The sequence below is a fragment of the Sesamum indicum genome, linkage group LG5, assembly GCF_026168435.1.
Source record: "Sesamum indicum cultivar Baizhima isolate 11 linkage group LG5, ASM2616843v1, whole genome shotgun sequence".
Taxonomy (NCBI): Eukaryota; Viridiplantae; Streptophyta; class Magnoliopsida; order Lamiales; family Pedaliaceae; genus Sesamum; species Sesamum indicum.
Window position 1 is genome coordinate 19,777,665 of NC_142661.1, and position 19,725 is coordinate 19,797,389.

Sequence of the window (19,725 nt, forward strand, 5' to 3'; positions counted from 1 at the left end):
AATCAATATCAATGAGTTTGCTTTTTTTTGTAAATATGAGTAATTTATAAAAATTGTTTTGTTTTTCAATGGTTATTTCAAGAATAAAATATATGAATACGTGCATTATATTTAAAAAAATCAATTTAAGGATTATAGACACATTAAAAGAAACTGGCAAAATAGTGTCACAAATTAGTAATGGAAATTATAGTGTTTTTTTTTTGGTTCCCAACAATTATGGAACGCGATTCCTGCGTATATTTTTATTGAATACAATGCAAGGATTACTCTTATTTTTCAAATATATTAGGAAATTCAACAAACATCAATTGGATTTTAAAAAATTCCGTTGCCGGGAATCGAACCCGGGTCTCCTGGGTGAAAGCCAGAGATCCTAACCGCTGGACGACAACGGATGGTTGATGAGTAAAAGCAAAACATGGTTTATGTCGTTATTTACCCAAAACCCTCGTAATCGCTAAAACCCTAATTCCAGCTGCTTCAATTTGTTGCTTCTTTATACAGAGAAGCTATCCAAATCCCATCAACAGAACACCAAAATTACGTTATCAGCGACAGAAGTCTTGATCATTCTGTTGATTTGTCTGATACCTAATGGAAAAGGACACGTCTTTTCTTTTTTCCGGCATCACTTTCAATCGCAAAAAGTTTGCTGGTGATTTCGCGAGATTCAAGGTAAATTATACAAATTTATAGAAACAGTACAGCTTGTTTTAAATTTTGACCAATGCGCTGTTACATGTGGAATGTACTTTCTGGTATATAAAGATATATTAAATGCATAAAAATATTCGTCAGTTTGATTTGTATGTTTTGTTGAAATCTAAATTAGGAGAAAACAGAGAGTGATGATGTTGTAGAAAAGCCCAACTTGATTGAAAATGGGGTTTCTACTATGGAGGAGGGAATGGCGTTGCGTGCTGATAAGAAGAGGAAGAGAAAAGTGGCTCGTTCAGGTGATTTTTCTTTATCGCTTAGTGCGTGTGTCAATTTGATTGAACCGGGGAAGTCTCTGTAGAATTAGAAAGATTTAGGTGCTGTACAGAAGATCTGCTACAGATGCTTAGGATGAATGATCTTGGTGGTAACTCATGAGCTAATGTGTGATTTCTCACTCGAATTCTATTAAGAGTAGTGCTTATTGCAGTTTTTTATGAATGAAGAATAGGAGGATTCAAAGGTGTAAAACGCAATCCTGTGAGCTAATTTTTCTTTTACAATCTGTTGGTTTTCAGACCCAATTGAAGGATTCAGTGTATTTAAAAGATCAAAATCAAAAGCTGTTGATGAAGCAGGAGAGCATAATGAAGATGAAATTTTACAAGAGAAGAAGGAATATTATCGGCAGTTGGAGGTTGTGTCTCTCAGTTTTATTTGATGCATCTTATTTTATATTTAAGTGTACATTTCCCTCAAAGTAAAAAGGAGAAGGAAAGTACTGGGTTTGTGTAAACGAGATGCTTTTGGTGGTTTTTATACAAACAAAACATAACAGAATCTTTTCCCTGTCATTTTTGTTCATGATTGTTAGAGGGATGCTCTTTTCCGGAAGAGGTATAATATTCATGTTTCTGGGAGCAATATCCCGTCTCCACTTCAGAACTTTACAGAGTTGAAATCGAGGTAATAAATGATACTTTTTTCATTCATGGGATTATCCTTTGTGCTGCTATTCTAGCTCTCTTGATTACCATCACCCATGCATTGGCTTCATTTCCTATTTCTAGTCATATATCCATACGAATACAAGTAAACAAGCTATAGTCTTTCAAAGCTTTTGTTTACAGAATAAAGGAATGTAGCGGTACCCAGTGGAGTGCAAGAAGTACCTAGCTGAATCATGATAATGTGTTTATAGTGTTGGTTGAATAAGTACATGGAATGAAAGAGACAGCTGTTTCGTGGAAATAACATTTAAAAAATGGTGAAATATCCAGCTGGTTTTACTTTGTTGAAAACAATCATAAAATATGATACATATGAATGCTATTCTGAATTTTGCTAATGTTAGCTGGATGGAGATGTTTTCTTGTAACTAGTTTTCATCAAAGTAAGTTGTTTTGGTTCTTGCTCCCCCCTCCCCCCCCCCCCCAAGTTATTGTCACTAAATTCAGTTTATAACTATTCTGTACAGGTACAATTGCAAATCTTACCTGTTGCACAATTTGAGTGATCTGGGTTTTAAGGAGCCAACACCAATCCAAAGGCAGGCTATTCCAGTCTTACTATCTGTATGATCTTTCATTTGAACTGTTTTTGTTTTTTAATTTTCTATTTTAATTTGTCCATCTCCTGTTTTGTTTTAATGGATGTAAGAGGTCATTAAACTTTAGCATTGCAACTCTCATCTAAACTCTGCTGCTTTCTGCTACTTGTGTGTGTCCAGGTCTAACATTTTTTTGTTTTAATATTTTTTACCTTTCTAAATGTGTGCAGGGAAGGGAGTGTTTCGCCTGTGCTCCTACTGGTTCTGGAAAAACCTTTGCATTCGTCTGCCCAATACTTATGAAACTTAAGGTATATAAGACACATCAGAAGTCCCAATATAATTATATGATATGATGTCCTCTGCTAATTGATCACTTCTCAACAATCAGCATGCTTCAAAAGATGGTGTTCGGGCAGTGATTCTTTGCCCTACACGTGAATTAGCTGCCCAGACCGCGAGAGAATGCAAGAAATTGGCCAAAGGAAAGAAGTTTTACATCAAATTAATGACTAAGCAGCTTGCCAAAAGTGCAGATTTCTCAAAACTGCCCTGTGATATTCTCATCTCCACTCCGTTCCGGATACAGTTTGCGATCCGCAAAAGAAAACTTGATTTAAGCAAGTAAGATACGCATTCCCTTCTGGTTTTGTGGCTTCTCTTTGCAGTTGTGCTGATTATCATATGCTGTATTCTGCAGTAAGAAAAAGACATGCTTTATCTGTTTATGTTGAAAGATTCATGAGGTTTTCATTCTTAAATTCTTGTGTTTGTGTGAAGGTCATTCTTATTTTTCGGTCATTATAGTTTCTTATGTGTATGATGTTAGACAATGTGATATTTCTGGTGTATTATGATATAGTATTGGTCCAAATTAATTGCTCCCTTGGTCCTTAGACTTGGAACTCAACTGAAAATACTACCAAATGGCTTTTGCGCCATAAAAGCGTGAAAGGGTTTTCTCTGAATATAGGTAATGCATTTACTGGAACAGAACTATCTGTTCTATTTTAGTGGAAAACCAGAAACACTTGAGTCTCCACAGTTTGTGCACAGAAGCTGCTTGTTCTCATTCTGAAGAATGTCACTACTAGAAGAGATTGTTATTTGAAGTTTTGGCAATGTGAAAGCTAGAAGTCCTACTATGCCAATGACTTCGAAAATTAGCTTATCTGTGTTTTTGGGTTGACTTCTTATCATTGTGTAGGGTTGAAGTTCTTGTCCTGGATGAATCCGACAAACTTTTTGAGTTAGGATTGGTTGAGCAGGTTGATGCTGTGGTCAAAGCATGCTCAAACCCTTCCATCCTGCGCTCATTGTTCAGTGCTACTTTACCTGATACTGTTGAAGAACTTGCACGTACAATTATGCATGACGCTGTCCGTGTTATCATTGGCAGAAAGTAAGAAATAATTGCTTCTATTGACAGCAGGAAGGAATCTTATTCTTCTGCTGATTGGATAAATCTATTTTGAAAAGTAGAGTATCAAACTAATGGCATTATATAGGGATGTACACCTGTTCTTTATTGTGGCTCTTTTATCTTCGCAGAAACTCTGCTTCTGAGTCAATAAAGCAAAAGCTCATATTTGTAGGAAGCGAGGAGGGGAAGCTTCTTGCTCTTCGTCAAAGCTTTGCAGAGGTATGGATGTCACTTGAAGTGTTATTGGACTAGCTTTATATATATATAAAATTGCTTTTTGTTTCTTTTTTTTTTTTTTTTGTTGTTGGGGGTTGGTTGGGCTATTTATGGATGGGCTTGAAGATGTATCCTTGTATTTGAAGCCTTTGTCAAGGAATTCCAAGGCAAAATTGCTAGTACTTTGTTCCATGTGGTCATTGCTAATATTGACTACTGAAGATTGTTTACATATACTTTTTAAGATGTTAAAAGAGTTCCTACGTACTTAGATTGGGATCTTTTTGTTTTTAATTTCCAGAAGCACTCCTTAGTGCTAGATGAATGTATTTGCTATCATGCTTCTTTTTTTAATTTTAGCTGAGGATATTATCCAGCTTTAAGTATTGTCATTCGACCACCTTCATTCATGATTCCAAAATGTTTCTTTTCTTTGTTTTTTTTATTTTTTTTCTCCTTTTCTGTTTCTATATGTTACCTATATTGATGTCATGACTGTTGGGAGCAATTTGTGTTTTCACTTCTTCATTTATTCGAGATATTCTGGAGAAAGACTTGTAGTACTTGGCATGACCCAGTTAAATGTTTTGTCGTCTATTTCAGAGTTTGAACCCACCGGTGCTGCTTTTTGTCCAAAACAAGGAGCGAGCTAAGGAACTGTACAACGAACTGAAATATGATGACATTAGAGCTGATGTCATACATGCTGACCTTCCCCAAATACAGGTGATATACCCTTAACCATACCTTAGGGCATGCTTGGGGTGCTTGTTGAATTGAGAAAAAGCCTCAGGCTGTTTTTCATTTGCTCAAATTCCATATATGCAACAGCTTGTAAATAAATGCATGCTTGAAATGGTTAGCTTTTGTGGATCTTTGTAAAAGTTTCCATTTCTGGATGGTGCCTAATTTTGCTTATTGCTTCGCCATGTATCCTCCATACTTAACTGGTGTTCTTCTCTATCTGCAATGTTCAAAGCAAGAAGGAAGGGGTTAATGGTTGTTCTCTAGATTGAAATGCCTGTTACCAGCTATTTGTATCTGAAAAGCAAATTTAGGTGTTGTGCTGGCAGCTTGAGTGGACTTAAACTCTCCTAATGCACTCTCTCTCTCTATTTGTCTCTCTCTCACACACAGACACACATGCACATGCATTTTAAAAAATCTCTCCTTAGCCGTATCAGACAATTCATTACTATGTAAATAGAAGAAGGCAAAAGCCAAAAATACTGTGCCTTTGATGTTTGCATTGGATATCTGATATAGAACTTGAGCAAAAGTCGGTATTCCCTCCTAGCACAGTTTTATGTTCCTTTGAATTATTATTGGGAGGAATCCTCTGAGGTTAGATCCTTAGCATATTTTCTATCTGTTTGTCTTTTTCACTTTTAAGTTGACTCATTAACTTTTTGTTCGTACATAACTTCATATCTTTCAATTTCCTGATAAAATTCTCTTTTGTTTTCTTTAGCAAATATGCGAACCCTATTGATTTATTTCCATTACACATTTAAATGATGCAGAGAGAACATGCTGTTGATAACTTTCGATCTGGGAAAACTTGGGTTTTGATCGCCACTGATGTTATTGCTCGGGGCATGGACTTCAAAGGTGTCAATTGTGTGATCAACTATGATTTTCCAGATTCTGCTGCTGCATACATTCACAGGATTGGTATGTTCATGTTTCATTGTCTGGGGTTTTGATCCTTGATCTTCTTGTCCTCATTTAACTACTAATTTCCATTTGTTAAAAGCTACCATACCCCTGTTTTATTGAAATAAATACCCACCTGTCGTGAATTGTTTATTGGAGTTTAGTTGATTGTTAGCGAAGGAAATGATATATAAGACTTCTCTGGCTTAAATTTGTGTTTATTTACTTCAAGCCAGCCAGGCACCAGTTCTTGATAAGAAATTCTAGTTTTCGTTTCCTCATTCTTCTGTTTTTGCTCAAAGGTGTATTTTCATACATATCTGATGATCAATTAATTTGGATTCTAATTCAAAAGATTATGTTGGCATACCCATAACATTGCGACTATCATAGGTTGCCAATTCTATTTCCGATCACATATTCTCCACCCTCATTTATTATTTGTTTGGCTGGGAATCATTTTCAAGTGTACTAAAACAGTTTCTTCCGATGTTTCATAAAGGTCGTTCTGGCAGAGCTGGGAGGAGTGGGGAGGCAATAACATTATACACTGAAGCAGATGTTCCGTTTTTGAGGAATGTAGCCAATGTCATGACAGCTTCTGGCTGCGAGGTGCCTGAATGGATCTTGTCCCTACCCAAGAAAAAATGGAGGAAACATAGGCCTCAAAGGGAATCCATCTCTACGAAATCTCAAGATGAGAATTGACAACCAATAGATGATGGATGCAATCATGGCCTCAGAGTTCTGCAGAGCTGGTCCTCTCTCTCTCCATCTAATTCAATTTTGTTTGAGAAACATGTTTAATGATAATGCTCTGAAATATAGGGTTGTTTTCTTGGTGTATCTGAATTCTGATGTCATTTATGCTGCTGGACTCGGGAACATTCTTTTCTCGTTCCATCAAAGGACTGTTTTATCTTCAATTACAATGAATATAGGGTCTTCGCTTTTGTATTAACATTGTTTACTTGGAATTGTTGGAAAGATTATCTGGGTTTGGAAGTAACAGAGATCCCCACTTCCCAAAGGCTGGATTCTGATGTTAAGATGATGAGGAATTATAGAGAGGAAATGCAGAGGATGGGCTGCAGTTATCTGTCCGCTTAACTAATCTTTTCTCAGCGAAAATCACATAACTGCATATTCCCCATCAAACTTTTGCTTCTTGGAAATTGGATTGAATTTTCTTATTTTAATTTTATTATATTTTTTAATTCCACTCATATGCATTATTCGTTTTATTTCAAGAATTTTGTTTACTCATAATATGACTCGGAACAAGAAAATTAAATTCGAATGAAAATGTCCAAAGTAATTTATCAATCAGGAAATTATATGAAATTAAGACTGTAAATGATATGAGTTTAGTGGAATATGTCATTGTTTAAATTTGTTAGAGTATTATCGAGTTTGAAAATTTGTATTTGAATTTGGTTTGATTATTACTCTAGTCGTGTTCAAGTAAACTTTAATTGAATCAAATACGTGTGTCGAATTCAAGTAATTTAGTACTTTTAATATACTTTATCATTTTTGTACTAATTGAATTGAGTTCGAGTCGGATTTGAAAGTTTATCAAAGTAAAAAAAATGTGGTCAAATTTAATTTATTAAGTTTAACAAATTAAATTTCAATGATTTTTTATACAATTTTAATTGAATATCAAATAATTTAATTTGTTTTTTCGCCCATATTTAAAAGGACTTACAAAATTTGGTATGAGAAGTTTATTAATGGCAACTCTAAGGCAAGATAAACCGAAAGTGTTGCTATTATTACTTCTTTTTATTTATCTTTTCAAAAAGTGGGAAATTAAAACTAAAACCCATCCTCCAAAGCGGAGCGACGTATATGTCTTCTCCACTCCTCTAACCCAAACCCTCGATAAACCCTAATTTTTCTGCCGTCACAATGAGTTTACTCGCCAGAGCAAAATTATCCGCCAGAAGACGCCTTCTCCTTCACCCCATCACTGCTCTTCAACATTCGAATTTCTATTCCACTCATGTCAAACAAAAAGCGCAGCAATTGAGCAAGCCTAGAACCCAGAAATCTTCATCAGGTTTTCCTCAGAGAACCGGGAAACAGGATGGTCCGCCAATTGTTTGGCCTAAGCCAAGAGAGATCCCATACCAAGCAAAAGTTGCGAACTTTGTGAATTTGATAGGTTACGTCACAGCCCCTGTTCGGTTCGAGGTTGCTTCTGACGGGAAGCACTTAGCTTCCACTGTGATTTCTGAGGAAATTAGTGGTGGGAAAAACTCTTTTTTGATTCCTGTTGTGTTTGAAGGTGATTTAGCTCATGTTGTGGCTTGCCATGTGAAGGAGAAGGATTGTGTTTTCGTATCGGGGCAGTTGAATGTAGACCCATTGCGCTTTGGGTTGAGCGAGAGTCTTGGGAGGTTTCTTGTTTTGGCTGAAAATCTCAACTTTGTTGAGGGACTCGGGAGAAATGATTCCGCTACGGAAGCTCTGGTCTCGTTCTCAGGTGTGGAAATCGATAAGCCTGTCCCTCAAAAGAGTGACGAGGTGACAGAAAAGGTGGATAATGATGAGGACTTCAATCAGCAATGGAGAGAGGCATTGGAACATGCAAAGGAGAAGCGTATTTCTGGCGTTAAGGATGATTGGGCATCAGGTGTTTATGCAAGCAATTCTATTGTTCCAGAGTTGCAGGCTGGTGCTGAGATAGCAACTTTGGAACATGACGAGTCTAAAACCGAAAAAGGTAATGAGAATAATGGAGAGAACGCTAACAAGAAGAAAGATCGGGATTCAATCTTGGATTTATGGGTGGATCTTGTGCAAAATTCCCTGCTGTGGTGGGATTATCGCCATCACAAGTCTAATGGATTGGTTAAAGAAAAATTCCCAGATTTTAAGCGCAAGGTGACTGGTGAGGCACTCTGGATCAACACTGCTCCTAAGTGGGTGTTGCCTGGACTTGAAAACTTGGAGTTTGATGTTAAGGATATTAAAGGAAAACAAGTGCAGGGAGGTGAAGGACCTGGAGAGAGAAAGAATGACAGTAAAGAAGATTCTTGGAAGAACTTGGTGGAATATCCTAATAAATGGTGGGATAATAGAGTGAACAAGCGATACCCAAAATCGCCGGACTTTAAGCACAAAGAAACGGGTGATGTATTATGGCTAAGCGACATACCAGATTGGGCATTATCCAGGTTACCACCATTGAGAGATGGGAGAAGTACTTCTGATGGCAAGAGGAATACAGAAACACTCTGAAGCATCTGGACGAGCTTCCTTTGATTGGTAAACATTTTTGTGCTTCTTGAGTGATTGACCCTGCGTGATTAGAGTTCTGGTGCTCTGGGAGTCTTGATTATGACAACTACTTGTAGCCTCTCGAGTCTCACAAAAGAGCGGAAAAGTATTTGTAAAATCAAAATGAAAGAAAGTGGCCTTCTTTTCTCATATCTGCTGTTGTAGGGGCATAGACTGTTCTCATACATTGTGCGGACTTTGTTTCAGCACCTGTAGTTAAAATTAGCAAGGGATTGATCTGATCAATTGTACTGCGCACATTAATGATAGTAGAATGCGCCACCATCATCTTGCATAGGCTTATCTTTCTCACTCTGATTCGTATCTTGTTTCTGTGAACGGTAAAATGTCCATGTGAATCCACAATATATTATATATTGCAGAAGCAGAGCAGGTACTTCTACATGATCAGAATTCCAAGTTTTACATAGCTGCCCATTTAGCAGCTGCTCATTTCTGCAGTATCTGCATGTATGATCCCTTGCCCTTTGAGTGTGAAGTAGTTGATAAATGCAGCAATTCTATAGTTCTAGCCGGTCATCGATCTCAGGAAACAATCTGATGGGCAATTTGTGGAGCAGGAAACAATTCGGAGCATGTGATGGTGGTGCGAAATAATGCAATGTTAAGTAGAACAAATTAACTTGACCTTTGGAGATGCATGATTAGATGTCGATTTTAGGTGTCACAACTAATAGTCATGCTATGAAGTCATTTTCTTGGATCTAATATGCCATTTAATTAAACTTTTTGTATAAATTCTCTGGATCAGATGGGTTTCTAGTGTTTCCGAACTGCTGCTATGGGTTTATCGTAATCAAGGCTATGTATATAGATTCCAAGGAGGAAATACTTCGCTGTCAATGATAAATAGTCTTTACAATCCAAATCTTCTTTATTTTTTTCTTTTCAAAATTTTAGGTGGATGAATTCACTTCTCAACAACTATTTGGTGCAGAAAGCAATATTTTTTGCCCATCTTTCTTATATTTCAAGGCATTACTCTATCAAGCAAACCCTCACCAATCAAATAGCTCATCAAAAACTAGCGGTATTGATTGAATTCACCTACAAAGAATTGTTATTTGTCATATGAATCCCTCCATTTTCAGAAACCTATAATATCTTGTACAACCTTCTTAACATTCTGGTACAGAAATCTATACACTCAGATTGCCTTCATCGGCACACCCTTAAAATTGCCAGAACCAGACTGTAAGAAGCAGGATTCTGGCTTAAATTAACTACATTCATCAAACTTTTCAGATTATGGGATCTCAAGAAAGATCAAAGAAAAAGGTCCAATTATGGAAGAAAGCCATAGTTCATTTCTTGCTCTGTTTTGTAATGGGATTCTTCACCGGCTTCGCCCCAACGAGTAAGTCCTCCATATTTTCAAGCCACGTTACAATGTCACTCTCGACGAGTTACTCACCACAGCCCATGGAAGTATTGCATCAATCGAGAATGCAAAATCAAAACAGAAGTCTGTTGGACGATACAGAATCAGCAGGGCAGAATCACAGTGCAAAAAAGGCTGTAGTCCCTCAAGAAGAGAAAAGGGAGATTGAGGAATTCAATCCAAGAAGACTAGCTATTGTCGTCACACCAATGAGCACGAGAAATAAGCTTCGTAAGGTGTTACTTAGGAGGCTAGCAAACACATTGAGATTGGTGGCTCAGCCGTTATTATGGGTTGTTGTGGAACAGCAGTCCAATGATTCTGAGGTTTCTGAGATACTAAGGAAAACAGGCATCATGTACAGGCACGTCGTCTTCAAGGAGAATTTCACCGATGCACATTCTGAAATGGACCATCAGAGGAATCTAGCTCTCAATCACATCGAGCACCATAGACTGAGTGGAATAGTCCATTTTGCGGGGCTCTCAAACGTTTATGATCTCAGTTTCTTCGAAGAGATCAGAGGCATTGAGTAAGGCTTGTTCAAACTTTGTTCTTGATATTCTTGTCATATCTTAGCTTCTTGTCTAAAAACTGAGAGGGATTTTCAGGGCATTTGGAGCATGGCCAATAGCTAAACTATCTGCCAACAGGAAGAAGGTGGTCATTGAAGGGCCAGTTTGTGATTCTTCACAAGTTATGGGCTGGCATTTGAAGAAAATGCAAAATGTGACAGAAAACATCAGAACACCCCCTATTCATATATCAAGCTTTGCATTTAACAGCTCTATTTTATGGGATCCTGAGAGATGGGGGCGCACTTCTTCTGCTCAAGACACCTCACAGGTAACATATCCCTTAGTACAAATTTCTACTTTGGTTGTAATTGTCGAGGTTTTTTTTTTATTATTATTATTATCTGAAATTGTTGGTAAAAAAACATGAGCAGAATTCAGTGAAATATGTAAGAGAAGAAGTTCTTGAAGAGGAAACCAAGTTGAAGGGAATTCCAGGACAGGGTTGCTCTAGAGTTCTGCTGTGGGACCTCCATATTTCCCACAAAATGTAGAATTAAGTTCATGCAAGCTTACCATCAATAATAGTCTGAGAGAGAAGGAAAAAAGGCCATTTTACAGTGTAGATTACAATTTTTCTACATTTTCAGTTTTTTTCTTTTTTTTTTATTGTATTTTTAAAGTATAATACTCATTTATATTCTGATTCTTTTTTTTTTACAGGATTTTTATTTTGATTCTTACAAGTTTTTTATGGAATGAAAATTTCATGCTACCTTAAAATTTGGAACCAGACATCAACCATTTGAATTTGAACAAATTTAGAGAGGTCTTATTTCCAAGTTTACTATAAGGCCCAAATACAAGACTGGAAAGCCCAGTTCACTTTGAAGCTCGTCCTCCTCCCACATCCAAAACACATGGTTCTTAGTTATGTGAACTAGAGTCCTTCTATATTATCGTCCCTTCGGGGACATCCGATAAAATTGGAACGATACAGAGAAGATTAGCATGGCCCCTGCGCAAGGATGACACGCATAAATCGAGAAATGGTCCAAATTTTTTTTCCTTCTTGCCCACCTAATTAAGTGAGGGTTAATTATATTTTTGACCCTTGAATATACCTATAACTTTATTCATCTATGTAAAATATAGAAGAGAATAAACAATCCCCAATAATATTAATCATAATTTTTAGGATGAAAAATGTCCTTATTTTAAATAAATTATCATAATTTTTTTTATTAAATCAAACTTGTTCAAAAATGATCGTTTTTGTAATTAATACAGAACCTCGTAACTCTATAAGCTTACAACCCTCATAGTTTTAGATAATTATTTTTAAATTTATATATTTAATGGTTTATGTTGTTATATATATGGACCTTTATATGTGTATATTTCTTTAACAAAACATTGCCAATGCAATTTCAAAATATATATATATATTAAACTTATACATAAATTGTAAATGTTCAGAACTATATACCTAATTATTCTATAATATACCCATATTTTGTGAGTAATTAATGATATGATATTTTAAAATATTTATTCAAATTGTAATCCGATATAGAATATATAATTTTAATATAACATAATTTTTTTTAATAAAATTTAAAATTTATACACATGTCATCATGTATATATTAAATGAAATAAAAAAATTATAAGCGATGAATAAGTGAATAGGTTATTGGTTTGTTTCATGTGCTCCCATAAATGATTTGGTCCCAATTCCAACTGAGCTGTCGAATTCTCCTTTTGTTATTTTCACAATTCCTCTTTGATGATTAATTAAGCCTTACCTTTCTTTAATTTTAAGCAAAGCAAAGGTTTATCATTTCACTATTTGTTTTTCTTACACACGTCCTTTTTATTTACATATAATAAATAATTTTTTATATTTAAAATATATAAAATACTATATTACATTAAAAAAAATAAAACTAATTTATCAACTATGTAAAATTTAAAAAATTGAATTTGTTAGTTATTTTATATATATAAGTATTTATATACAACATAAAAAAATTCAAAAAGGAAAGTTTGATTACTTGCTTTTTGGTGGATGCTCACACTTCTTACATGAGATATTAGGCATGGGAAACATGGGGTGCCATCTTATTGTACTTTCGGTTTTTTCCTTTTCTTTCTTTACCCCAAACAAAAACCCATTTTTCTCCTTTTGAAGATATGTTTTTTTTTTTTAAATTATAAATTATAATATCACCTATTTTGGCTTCGTATGAGACTTGTGATTTTATGTTGGAGAGCCGCACTGCTAAAGAGGTGAAGCTTTGGGGCGTATAAGTTGCTTAAGCTTCTTATTTACTACCAATATGAGAAGTTTATTTGTATTATCAGCCATAAGAAGTGGATCTATAAACGGACACATGGCCTCATTCTCAGATATAGCGTCAAATAATGCGACTTACGATTGTGTGGTATTGTTCACTATGTTTTTGCATAAGTCCTACAATTATATCTTAAAAAAAGATCTTGTAGTTAAATCCACTCAAATGTCTCAATACAATCAATATGCGACATGTATACGTAACATACAAAAAAATTCATAATATTAATTTATAGTAAAATATGGGAACTATTTAGAAGTTGCAACTGCTTGAGAATTGGTAGTTGGTGTATTGATGATTGAACCAAAAAAGGAAAGACAAAGATGTAAGAAAGCATACCTTAAATGGCTGATGATGATAGAAGAAATGTATTAATGGAACATGAAAACCGGATCATAAATAATGCCTTACATAATTTATTTCCATCACATTCACTCTTGTACTTCTGTACTGTTTTTTTTTTAATATATATATATATATATATTACTATTTACAAAAATAGTGAAAACTAAATTTTCAAAATATATAGTTGCATTAATAATTTTGAATCAGAAAATACATTAAAAGATAATAAATTATGAGGCCATAATAGGTATTTCAAGTACTTTTGAATACAAGGAGTGATTGGATGACAAGGAATAGGAGTGAGAACGACATTCAACACTGCACACATTTAACGTGATGATATTACATAAACCTCAAATAAAAAAAGAATCAACTTTTGTTAGAAAGAGAGAAATACAATAGATTGATAATGGCCTTGCTAGTTTCACTCATCAGAATCATTGTATTCATATATTAAATTGCAAAAATAAATATACTTTTATCTTAAGATTTTTGAATTCAGGGTAAATTACAACAACTTTTCTTGAAATTTGAAATAATTATAAATATTTTCTTATTATTTGAAAAATTAAATTTAAAAAAGAATCTTTGTAATATACCCCAATTTTTATTCGTCCCAACGGGAAAGAGAGTGAGATGAGATGTATTAAAAAAGCCAAAGTGTACAGGCAAATGCATGTTGTCTTCTTCTTTTTTATTACTATTTTTCTTATCACTGTTATTCATGTCTTTTTAATAATTACATTCTTTTATTGAAAATATCAAAATTATTTATATTTTAAAAAAAATTACACATAAATCTTTTAAAAACGTCAATATTATTACATAAATTATTCACACTTTTCATCTGTTGAATTGGATCGTATAAACAAATCATTAATCTAAATTAAAAAATAATAATTGTTTCTTTCATATATATATATATATTGTTGGATTATTGATCTTGGAAATTTGATGGGAGCAGTGAGTGTGAGGTGATGAATGATGATTGAGATTGAGTGTTCACTGACTGACCAACCCCACCACCTCCTCCCCTACTCTCTGTTTCTTTCTTTTCTTCAAACCAAAATTATTCAAACTCCAATTTAAGGCGCGTGATTGAGGAGTTTTAGGCCTGTTTGGAACTTCCAACTCTGGAATCAAAACCCACAAAATGTTTGATGAATAAGCTATCATTTTATTAAAGCTAGTGGTAATGTACCCACTCGATGTACAATCCATGGAGGATCGTATATGTATCATATGTACAATCCAGAGTTAGAAGCTCTATAATTGATTCGTTATTTTTTAAAATTAAAGTTTCGCACTATGTGAGAATCAACATACAAATCATAATGTATGCTTAATCCCATCAAATACTTTGACAATGGTTCAAACTTATATTGTGGGTGTGATAACATTCGACTTTAACTTATAGACCACAATAATTAGTTTTAAATAATTATTAAAAAATTATGCATATTTTTATATTATCGTTCGTTAAAAGCAGTGATTGAAAATTTATAATGTTATATAATAAAGAATGAACATTAAAGAGTTTGTTTATTTTAATAAATGAAGTTTTATTCAAGAATGTCTTGAAAAGTTCAAATTATAAATATGGAAAACCCAACAAATGGAATAATTGCAATTGATAAATATGAAAATGAGAATTTTTAAAAAAAATTGTAAAAATTGTTTATCCGGATCCAAAATATCCAACCAATTATGCAGAGAATTATTATTATTTTCTAGCTTAGGATTTATACATTTCCTTACCTGGTTACTTTTCTTTTTCATGCAAATTTCTTTTGCACCAAACGCGCCCTTAGTCTCCCTCCTCTCCTTCCCTCTCTAAATTTTGCTTCTGACGAAAAAACAAAGGGAAGAGAGATTGGGACTGACTTGGGAACAGCAACAGCATCAGAGCAGCAGCAGCAGCTTACGAACCCACCTTTCTATCTCGAGCTCTTCACTCCACACATTATCTCTCTGCTCCTGATTCTTCATTTTCTGTAGGGTTTTCTACTTTCTCTCACCATTTTCTGGAAAATTGTGCGACACCAACAACACTAACAACTCAGCTGCTATTTTTCTCTGGAAAAAAAAAAATAGAGAAAAGCTTCAAACTTCTACGTGGTAAATCTGCTGCTTTGTCAAGAGATGTTTTGTTTGTGTTCTCGCGAGGACTCCTCTTTCAGTTGTGGGTGTTCTGCGTTTTAAATTATTTGTAGTAGCAGATTTATTTATTTTGGCGAACTTTCTGTTGTTTGTTCTGCAATGTGGGTTGGTCTTGAGTCTTACATGCGACGCGAGTTTTTCTTTTCTTGTTTAGGGTGTGTGTGTGTGTATCTGCGTGTTCCTTGCAGAGCTTTTTGTATGGTGGAAAAATTACAAAGAAACTATGTGCTTCTCTAGATCTAAACCGTATGAGCTTACATTTATTTCTAATGTGATTTGTTATACAATTTCCTGGAAAAATGGTGATTCTTTTAAATATCAGTTTTTGGCTAATGATGCCTCATTATCAAATTGTTGCAGCAGTTTAAACATCGATTTTTCTGTCTGTCCGTCTCTCATAATGTGCTATTATGGTCTACTGAGATCCGTTTGCTGTGTTGTTTGTTTGTCTAGTGTTTTCGTTTACTAAAGTAAATTCTTAGACTGAGGTTGAGAGTGTCGAATTTTATAATGGAATTCATAAAGAACAAAGCGCATTCGGTCCCATTTCTGATATTATTCTCTTCTTTGGATTCCTATTCTCTGAGCAACTTTTGTATTATTAATTACCATTCTTGAAATTTATGAATGTACGTCAAAGAGTTGTTAAATGGTGCCTTTCACGATTAATGCATGTGGTGAATGGTGGTATTCTCAAATTGGAAGATCTGCTGAATTGAGGGTTGTATTGTGTTTGTCTTTATAATATGGTCTCAATGTTATTATTCCTAAACAGTGCAAGTTCTTGAGTAAAGTGGAAGAAAAAGAATGTGAAAGTATGAGAGTTGATATTTGTTTCTCTCTGGATAGCTACTTCATTTTGTCTCATTTTCTTTTCTCCATTTTCAACTTTTGCCTTCTGCTGTGGGTTTGGTTGTTGGAAGTGGAGGTTGTTTCTCTAGTTTCCCTTTGAAGGGATAACGTTGCTTCTTTCTTTCCCTGGTTTGGTTTGCAAATAGAGTATGGATTAGAGGGTGGATTTCCTCCTTTAAAGTTTTATTAACCATTTTTGTATAGCCATAAAACAAATTTCTCTCTTAGTAGAATTTCGTAAATATTGCAGGGTTGTGGGTCACGTGTGCTCAGGACATCTAGTTCGCTGCATCTTCGTCACGCAGACAATAAAATATGCAGACCCCTAAATCAAGGTAATTGGAAGTCCTATTATTAAGCCAATTTACCTTTTTCTGTTTCTCATGTTGTCAGTCTTTTCCAAATGCCATGAATTTTAAGTTGTATTTTCTTACCTTCTATCTTCCTCTAAAATTGCTATGTTGGTTGCATTTTACATGTTCCTGTCTGAACTGTGCAAAGTATGTACTTTACGAGGTGATTCTGATGATTAAGAATATGATATATGGGCTTGTTATCTAAATAACTAACTGCCATTTGGTGTTGCACAATGTAGTGACATGTGTCAATATCACTTAACGATCTCTTTTCTCTAAAAGAGAAAAAGAAAAAGGAGACTGGTTGAAGCTTTTGATTGTTTTCTATGTGTTTTTGAGTGCAGACCTGGTTCTCTTGATGTGCCTCAGAAATTCTCTCCTGCAACAACTCGTACAGGCGGGAAGCTCAAAACTCTGGGGTCAGATTCTGATTCTATGACATCTCCAAGTCCAGTTAGTAAGACACTGAAAGACAAAAGTCCTAAAATTGTTGACCGTCGGTCTCCACGAAGTCCAGCAATTGAGGTATATATGTCGGTAATCCTTTAGACGGGACTCATTTTAAGTAGATATCTATAGATCTGATACAAGTGTTAATATGTACAGGGCCTTGTCTTTCTTAGGTTATGCAGCATCCTTGTGGTTAGAAACACTTGGAGTGCATTGCTTTAATGTATTATTAAGTGTACTGTCATTCACAGTTTGTCTTCATAGTCCAGTTATTGTGTTGGTTTTTTTATTCTAATGTGTCTCTTCATGATCTGTATTTGCTAAATGTAGTGTGTCCAACTGAAAAGTGCTGTTCTTATCACAGAAAAAAAGACCAAACAGAGCGTCTGAATTGGAACCTCAGCTGGTCCAGCTCCAAGAGGAACTGAAGAAGGCAAAGGACCAGCTGAGTTCATCTGAATCATGCAAGAGGAGGGCTCAGCAGGAGGTGGAAGAAACTAAGAAACAGCTTGCAGCCATGTCGGCTAAAGTTGGGGAGACTCAGAAGCAACTGAAGGAACTTTCTGATTCTGAGGAAGCTCGAGTCCAAGAGTTACGTAAGATATCTCAGGATCGAGATAGAGTATGGCAGTCTGAACTGGAAGCTGTACAGAAGCAGCACTCGATGGATTGTGCTGCCTTGGCTTCTGCACTTAATGAGATACAGAGGCTCAAGATTCAGTTAGACAGAGTTTGCGAATCTGAAGCTTCCCAAGCTAAGCATGCCGAGTCAGCTCATACTGAGATTCAGAGCTTGAGGGTTGAACTTACTGAAACTCTTGGACTGGTCGAGAAATTGAAGAACCAGTTAAATGATAGCAGAGAATCTGAAGATCTGGCCCTAGAAGAATTCGGTAGAGCTCAAATGCTATTGGAGGTTGTGAAGACTACTGAGGAAACCCTGAAGTCAGAACATGCTAACACCTTGGAATCCTATAAATCTTTGCTAGCGGAGTTGGAGCAGTCAAAGAATAGAGTGAATTCATTGGAGGAACTTGTCTGTAACCTCCAGGATGATCTTGCTAAAAGCCGCAAGATCATAGCAAATCCTCCTGATGATATTAAGGCCTTATGTGAAAGTGGAGAATCTGATCAATCAGAAAAGTTGAAAGCTGAGCTTAATAATTTGAAAAAAGAATCAAGTCAATTAAGGGATGCACTCGAGGCTGCTGAAAGAAGGTATCAGGACCAATCCCTTGAGAGCACCTTGCAGATTCGAAATGCATATGAAAAGGTGGAGCATGCAAAATCAGAATCATGCCAGAGAGAAGCTGAATTGGAGGCAAATGTGAAAGAATACAGCGCTGAAGTCGAGGAATTGAAGACAAAATTGATCGAAAAAGAAAATGCACTGCAAACTATTTCGTGTGAGAAAAACAAGCAGCTAGCTGAAAGAGAAACTGAACTTGAGATGGAGTTAGAGACATCGGAATCCATTTTAGAAGATCTGAAGGCGAGCTTATTGGAGAAGGAGACACAGTTGCAAAGCATCACAGAAGAAAACGAGCAGCTGAAATCCGAAATCATGAAGCGGGAAATAGAGAGAAGCAGAGCAAGTGATGAGGCTCTTGCTCTGGCAGAGACAGCCAAAGCAGCGGAACGGGAGGCCCTGATGAAGCTCGGTTATCTGACTGAGGAAGCAGATAAAAGTTGTCGAAAAGCTGCACGGGTTACTGAGCAACTTGATGCGGCCCAAGCTGCTAACAATGAGATGGAAGCCGAATTAAGAAGATTGAAAGTGCAATCAGATCAGTGGAGAAAGGCTGCTGAGGCAGCTGCTGCAATGCTATCTACTGGAAATAATGGGAAGTATGTAGAGAGGACAGGCTCTTTAGACTACCATACGATCGGTGGGAAGTTGAGTTCTCCGTATTCTGAAGATACGGATGATGAGTCGCCTAAGAAGAAAAACAGCAACATGCTGAAGAAGATTGGTGTGCTGTTGAAGAAAGGGCAGAAATAGACATAAAACTCTTCAGGTTTTCATTTCCTTCTGGGCAGCTTTAGTCTTAGTCCTCATATATTGAGTTGCCAGTAATTGTTACCCTGATTACTAGCGTCTTTCCAGGCATCTTCAGCATGATAACAGGGCGGAGACTGATGGAAGAAAGCTTTAAGTAACTCTGTATAGTTATTGTTCAACTTTTTATGAATTCTACCCTTTTGCTTATCCTACCATTGTTGTGCTGGTCGTTTCTTGGTGAAAATTTCCAGTAATTCTCCTTCTCTTGTAGCCTTTTTGGTGGCGGCTCATATTTTTCAGTTGCAATCAGATGTAAAAGTTACTATATTTGGACCAGTAATCCTTTGAATTTTATGTCATCTGTTTTACTTGGCCTGTTGGTTCCAGGAAATTACCACTTGGTGAAAAAAATCAGTTCATATTTCAGCAGACTCCAATGCTTTGGAACTCTTTGTTGAGAATTACTATTATGGTTGGTATGCAACATAAATTGG

At 35.7% G+C, this 19,725-nt stretch overlaps 4 protein-coding genes and 2 non-coding genes across 10 annotated transcripts; 5 read left to right on the top strand and 1 right to left on the bottom strand.

The window, feature by feature from the left end:
- Positions 1-326: 326 nt before the first annotated feature.
- On the bottom strand, positions 327-398 carry TRNAE-UUC (transfer RNA glutamic acid (anticodon UUC)). The gene has a single exon. It is a non-coding gene; the product is annotated as a tRNA-Glu (tRNA).
- Positions 399-472: 74 nt separating this feature from the next.
- LOC105161400 (P-loop containing nucleoside triphosphate hydrolases superfamily protein) lies at positions 473-6,465 on the top strand. The gene is made up of 12 exons (XM_011079069.3): positions 473-678; positions 836-959; positions 1,239-1,357; positions 1,535-1,626; positions 2,138-2,234; positions 2,440-2,520; positions 2,601-2,833; positions 3,417-3,611; positions 3,761-3,851; positions 4,452-4,574; positions 5,372-5,522; positions 6,007-6,465. Exons 1-12 carry the CDS (start codon positions 598-600, stop codon positions 6,210-6,212), a joined length of 1,593 nt encoding a protein of 530 aa, XP_011077371.1. The 5' UTR covers positions 473-597; the 3' UTR covers positions 6,213-6,465.
- An 833-nt stretch (positions 6,466-7,298) lies between these two features.
- LOC105161402 (protein OSB2, chloroplastic) lies at positions 7,299-9,104 on the top strand. The gene has a single exon (XM_011079070.3). It carries the CDS (start codon positions 7,419-7,421, stop codon positions 8,751-8,753), a length of 1,335 nt encoding a protein of 444 aa, XP_011077372.1. The 5' UTR covers positions 7,299-7,418; the 3' UTR covers positions 8,754-9,104.
- Positions 9,105-9,828: 724 nt separating this feature from the next.
- IRX9 (Nucleotide-diphospho-sugar transferases superfamily protein) lies at positions 9,829-11,429 on the top strand. Its single transcript, XM_011079071.3, has 3 exons — positions 9,829-10,726; positions 10,806-11,040; positions 11,144-11,429. Exons 1-3 carry the CDS (start codon positions 10,062-10,064, stop codon positions 11,261-11,263), a joined length of 1,020 nt encoding a protein of 339 aa, XP_011077373.3. The 5' UTR covers positions 9,829-10,061; the 3' UTR covers positions 11,264-11,429.
- A 241-nt stretch (positions 11,430-11,670) lies between these two features.
- On the top strand, positions 11,671-11,773 carry LOC148788215 (U6 spliceosomal RNA). The gene has a single exon (XR_016065646.1). It is a non-coding gene; the product is annotated as a U6 spliceosomal RNA (small nuclear RNA).
- Positions 11,774-15,193: 3,420 nt separating this feature from the next.
- Positions 15,194-19,606, top strand: LOC105161404 (interactor of constitutive active ROPs 2, chloroplastic). Of its 5 annotated transcripts, XM_011079077.3 has the most exons (5): positions 15,194-15,529; positions 16,674-16,758; positions 17,124-17,304; positions 17,594-19,247; positions 19,337-19,606. In XM_011079077.3, the coding sequence occupies exons 2-4, from the start codon at positions 16,739-16,741 to the stop codon at positions 19,229-19,231; spliced, it is 1,839 nt and encodes a 612-aa protein (XP_011077379.1). In that variant the 5' UTR covers positions 15,194-15,529; positions 16,674-16,738; the 3' UTR covers positions 19,232-19,247; positions 19,337-19,606. The 5 variants fall into 5 exon arrangements, with proteins under 5 accessions (XP_011077379.1, XP_011077376.1, XP_088737003.1 ...); XM_011079074.3 differs by having other exon boundaries at positions 15,195-15,593; positions 17,594-19,606; XM_088880877.1 differs by having other exon boundaries at positions 15,195-15,529; positions 17,594-19,606.
- Positions 19,607-19,725: the final 119 nt, after the last annotated feature.

Bases quoted from the DNA above. Each gene is read 5' to 3' on its own strand.
- LOC105161404 (XM_011079077.3), top strand. From the start codon at position 16,739: ATGCAGACCCCTAAATCAAG. The intron at 16,759-17,123 runs GTAATTGGAAGT...TTTTGAGTGCAG, and splicing joins ATGCAGACCCCTAAATCAAG to ACCTGGTTCTCTTGATGTGC. The intron at 17,305-17,593 runs GTATATATGTCG...TTCTTATCACAG, and splicing joins CACGAAGTCCAGCAATTGAG to AAAAAAAGACCAAACAGAGC.
- IRX9 (XM_011079071.3), top strand. From the start codon at position 10,062: ATGGGATCTCAAGAAAGATCAAAGAAAAAGGTCCAATTATGGAAGAAA. The intron at 10,727-10,805 runs GTAAGGCTTGTT...AGGGATTTTCAG, and splicing joins GAAGAGATCAGAGGCATTGA to GGCATTTGGAGCATGGCCAA. The intron at 11,041-11,143 runs GTAACATATCCC...AAACATGAGCAG, and splicing joins CTGCTCAAGACACCTCACAG to AATTCAGTGAAATATGTAAG.
- LOC105161402 (XM_011079070.3), top strand. From the start codon at position 7,419: ATGAGTTTACTCGCCAGAGCAAAATTATCCGCCAGAAGACGCCTTCTC.
- LOC105161400 (XM_011079069.3), top strand. From the start codon at position 598: ATGGAAAAGGACACGTCTTTTCTTTTTTCCGGCATCACTTTCAATCGC. The intron at 2,235-2,439 runs GTATGATCTTTC...AAATGTGTGCAG, and splicing joins CTATTCCAGTCTTACTATCT to GGAAGGGAGTGTTTCGCCTG. The intron at 4,575-5,371 runs GTGATATACCCT...TAAATGATGCAG, and splicing joins CTGACCTTCCCCAAATACAG to AGAGAACATGCTGTTGATAA.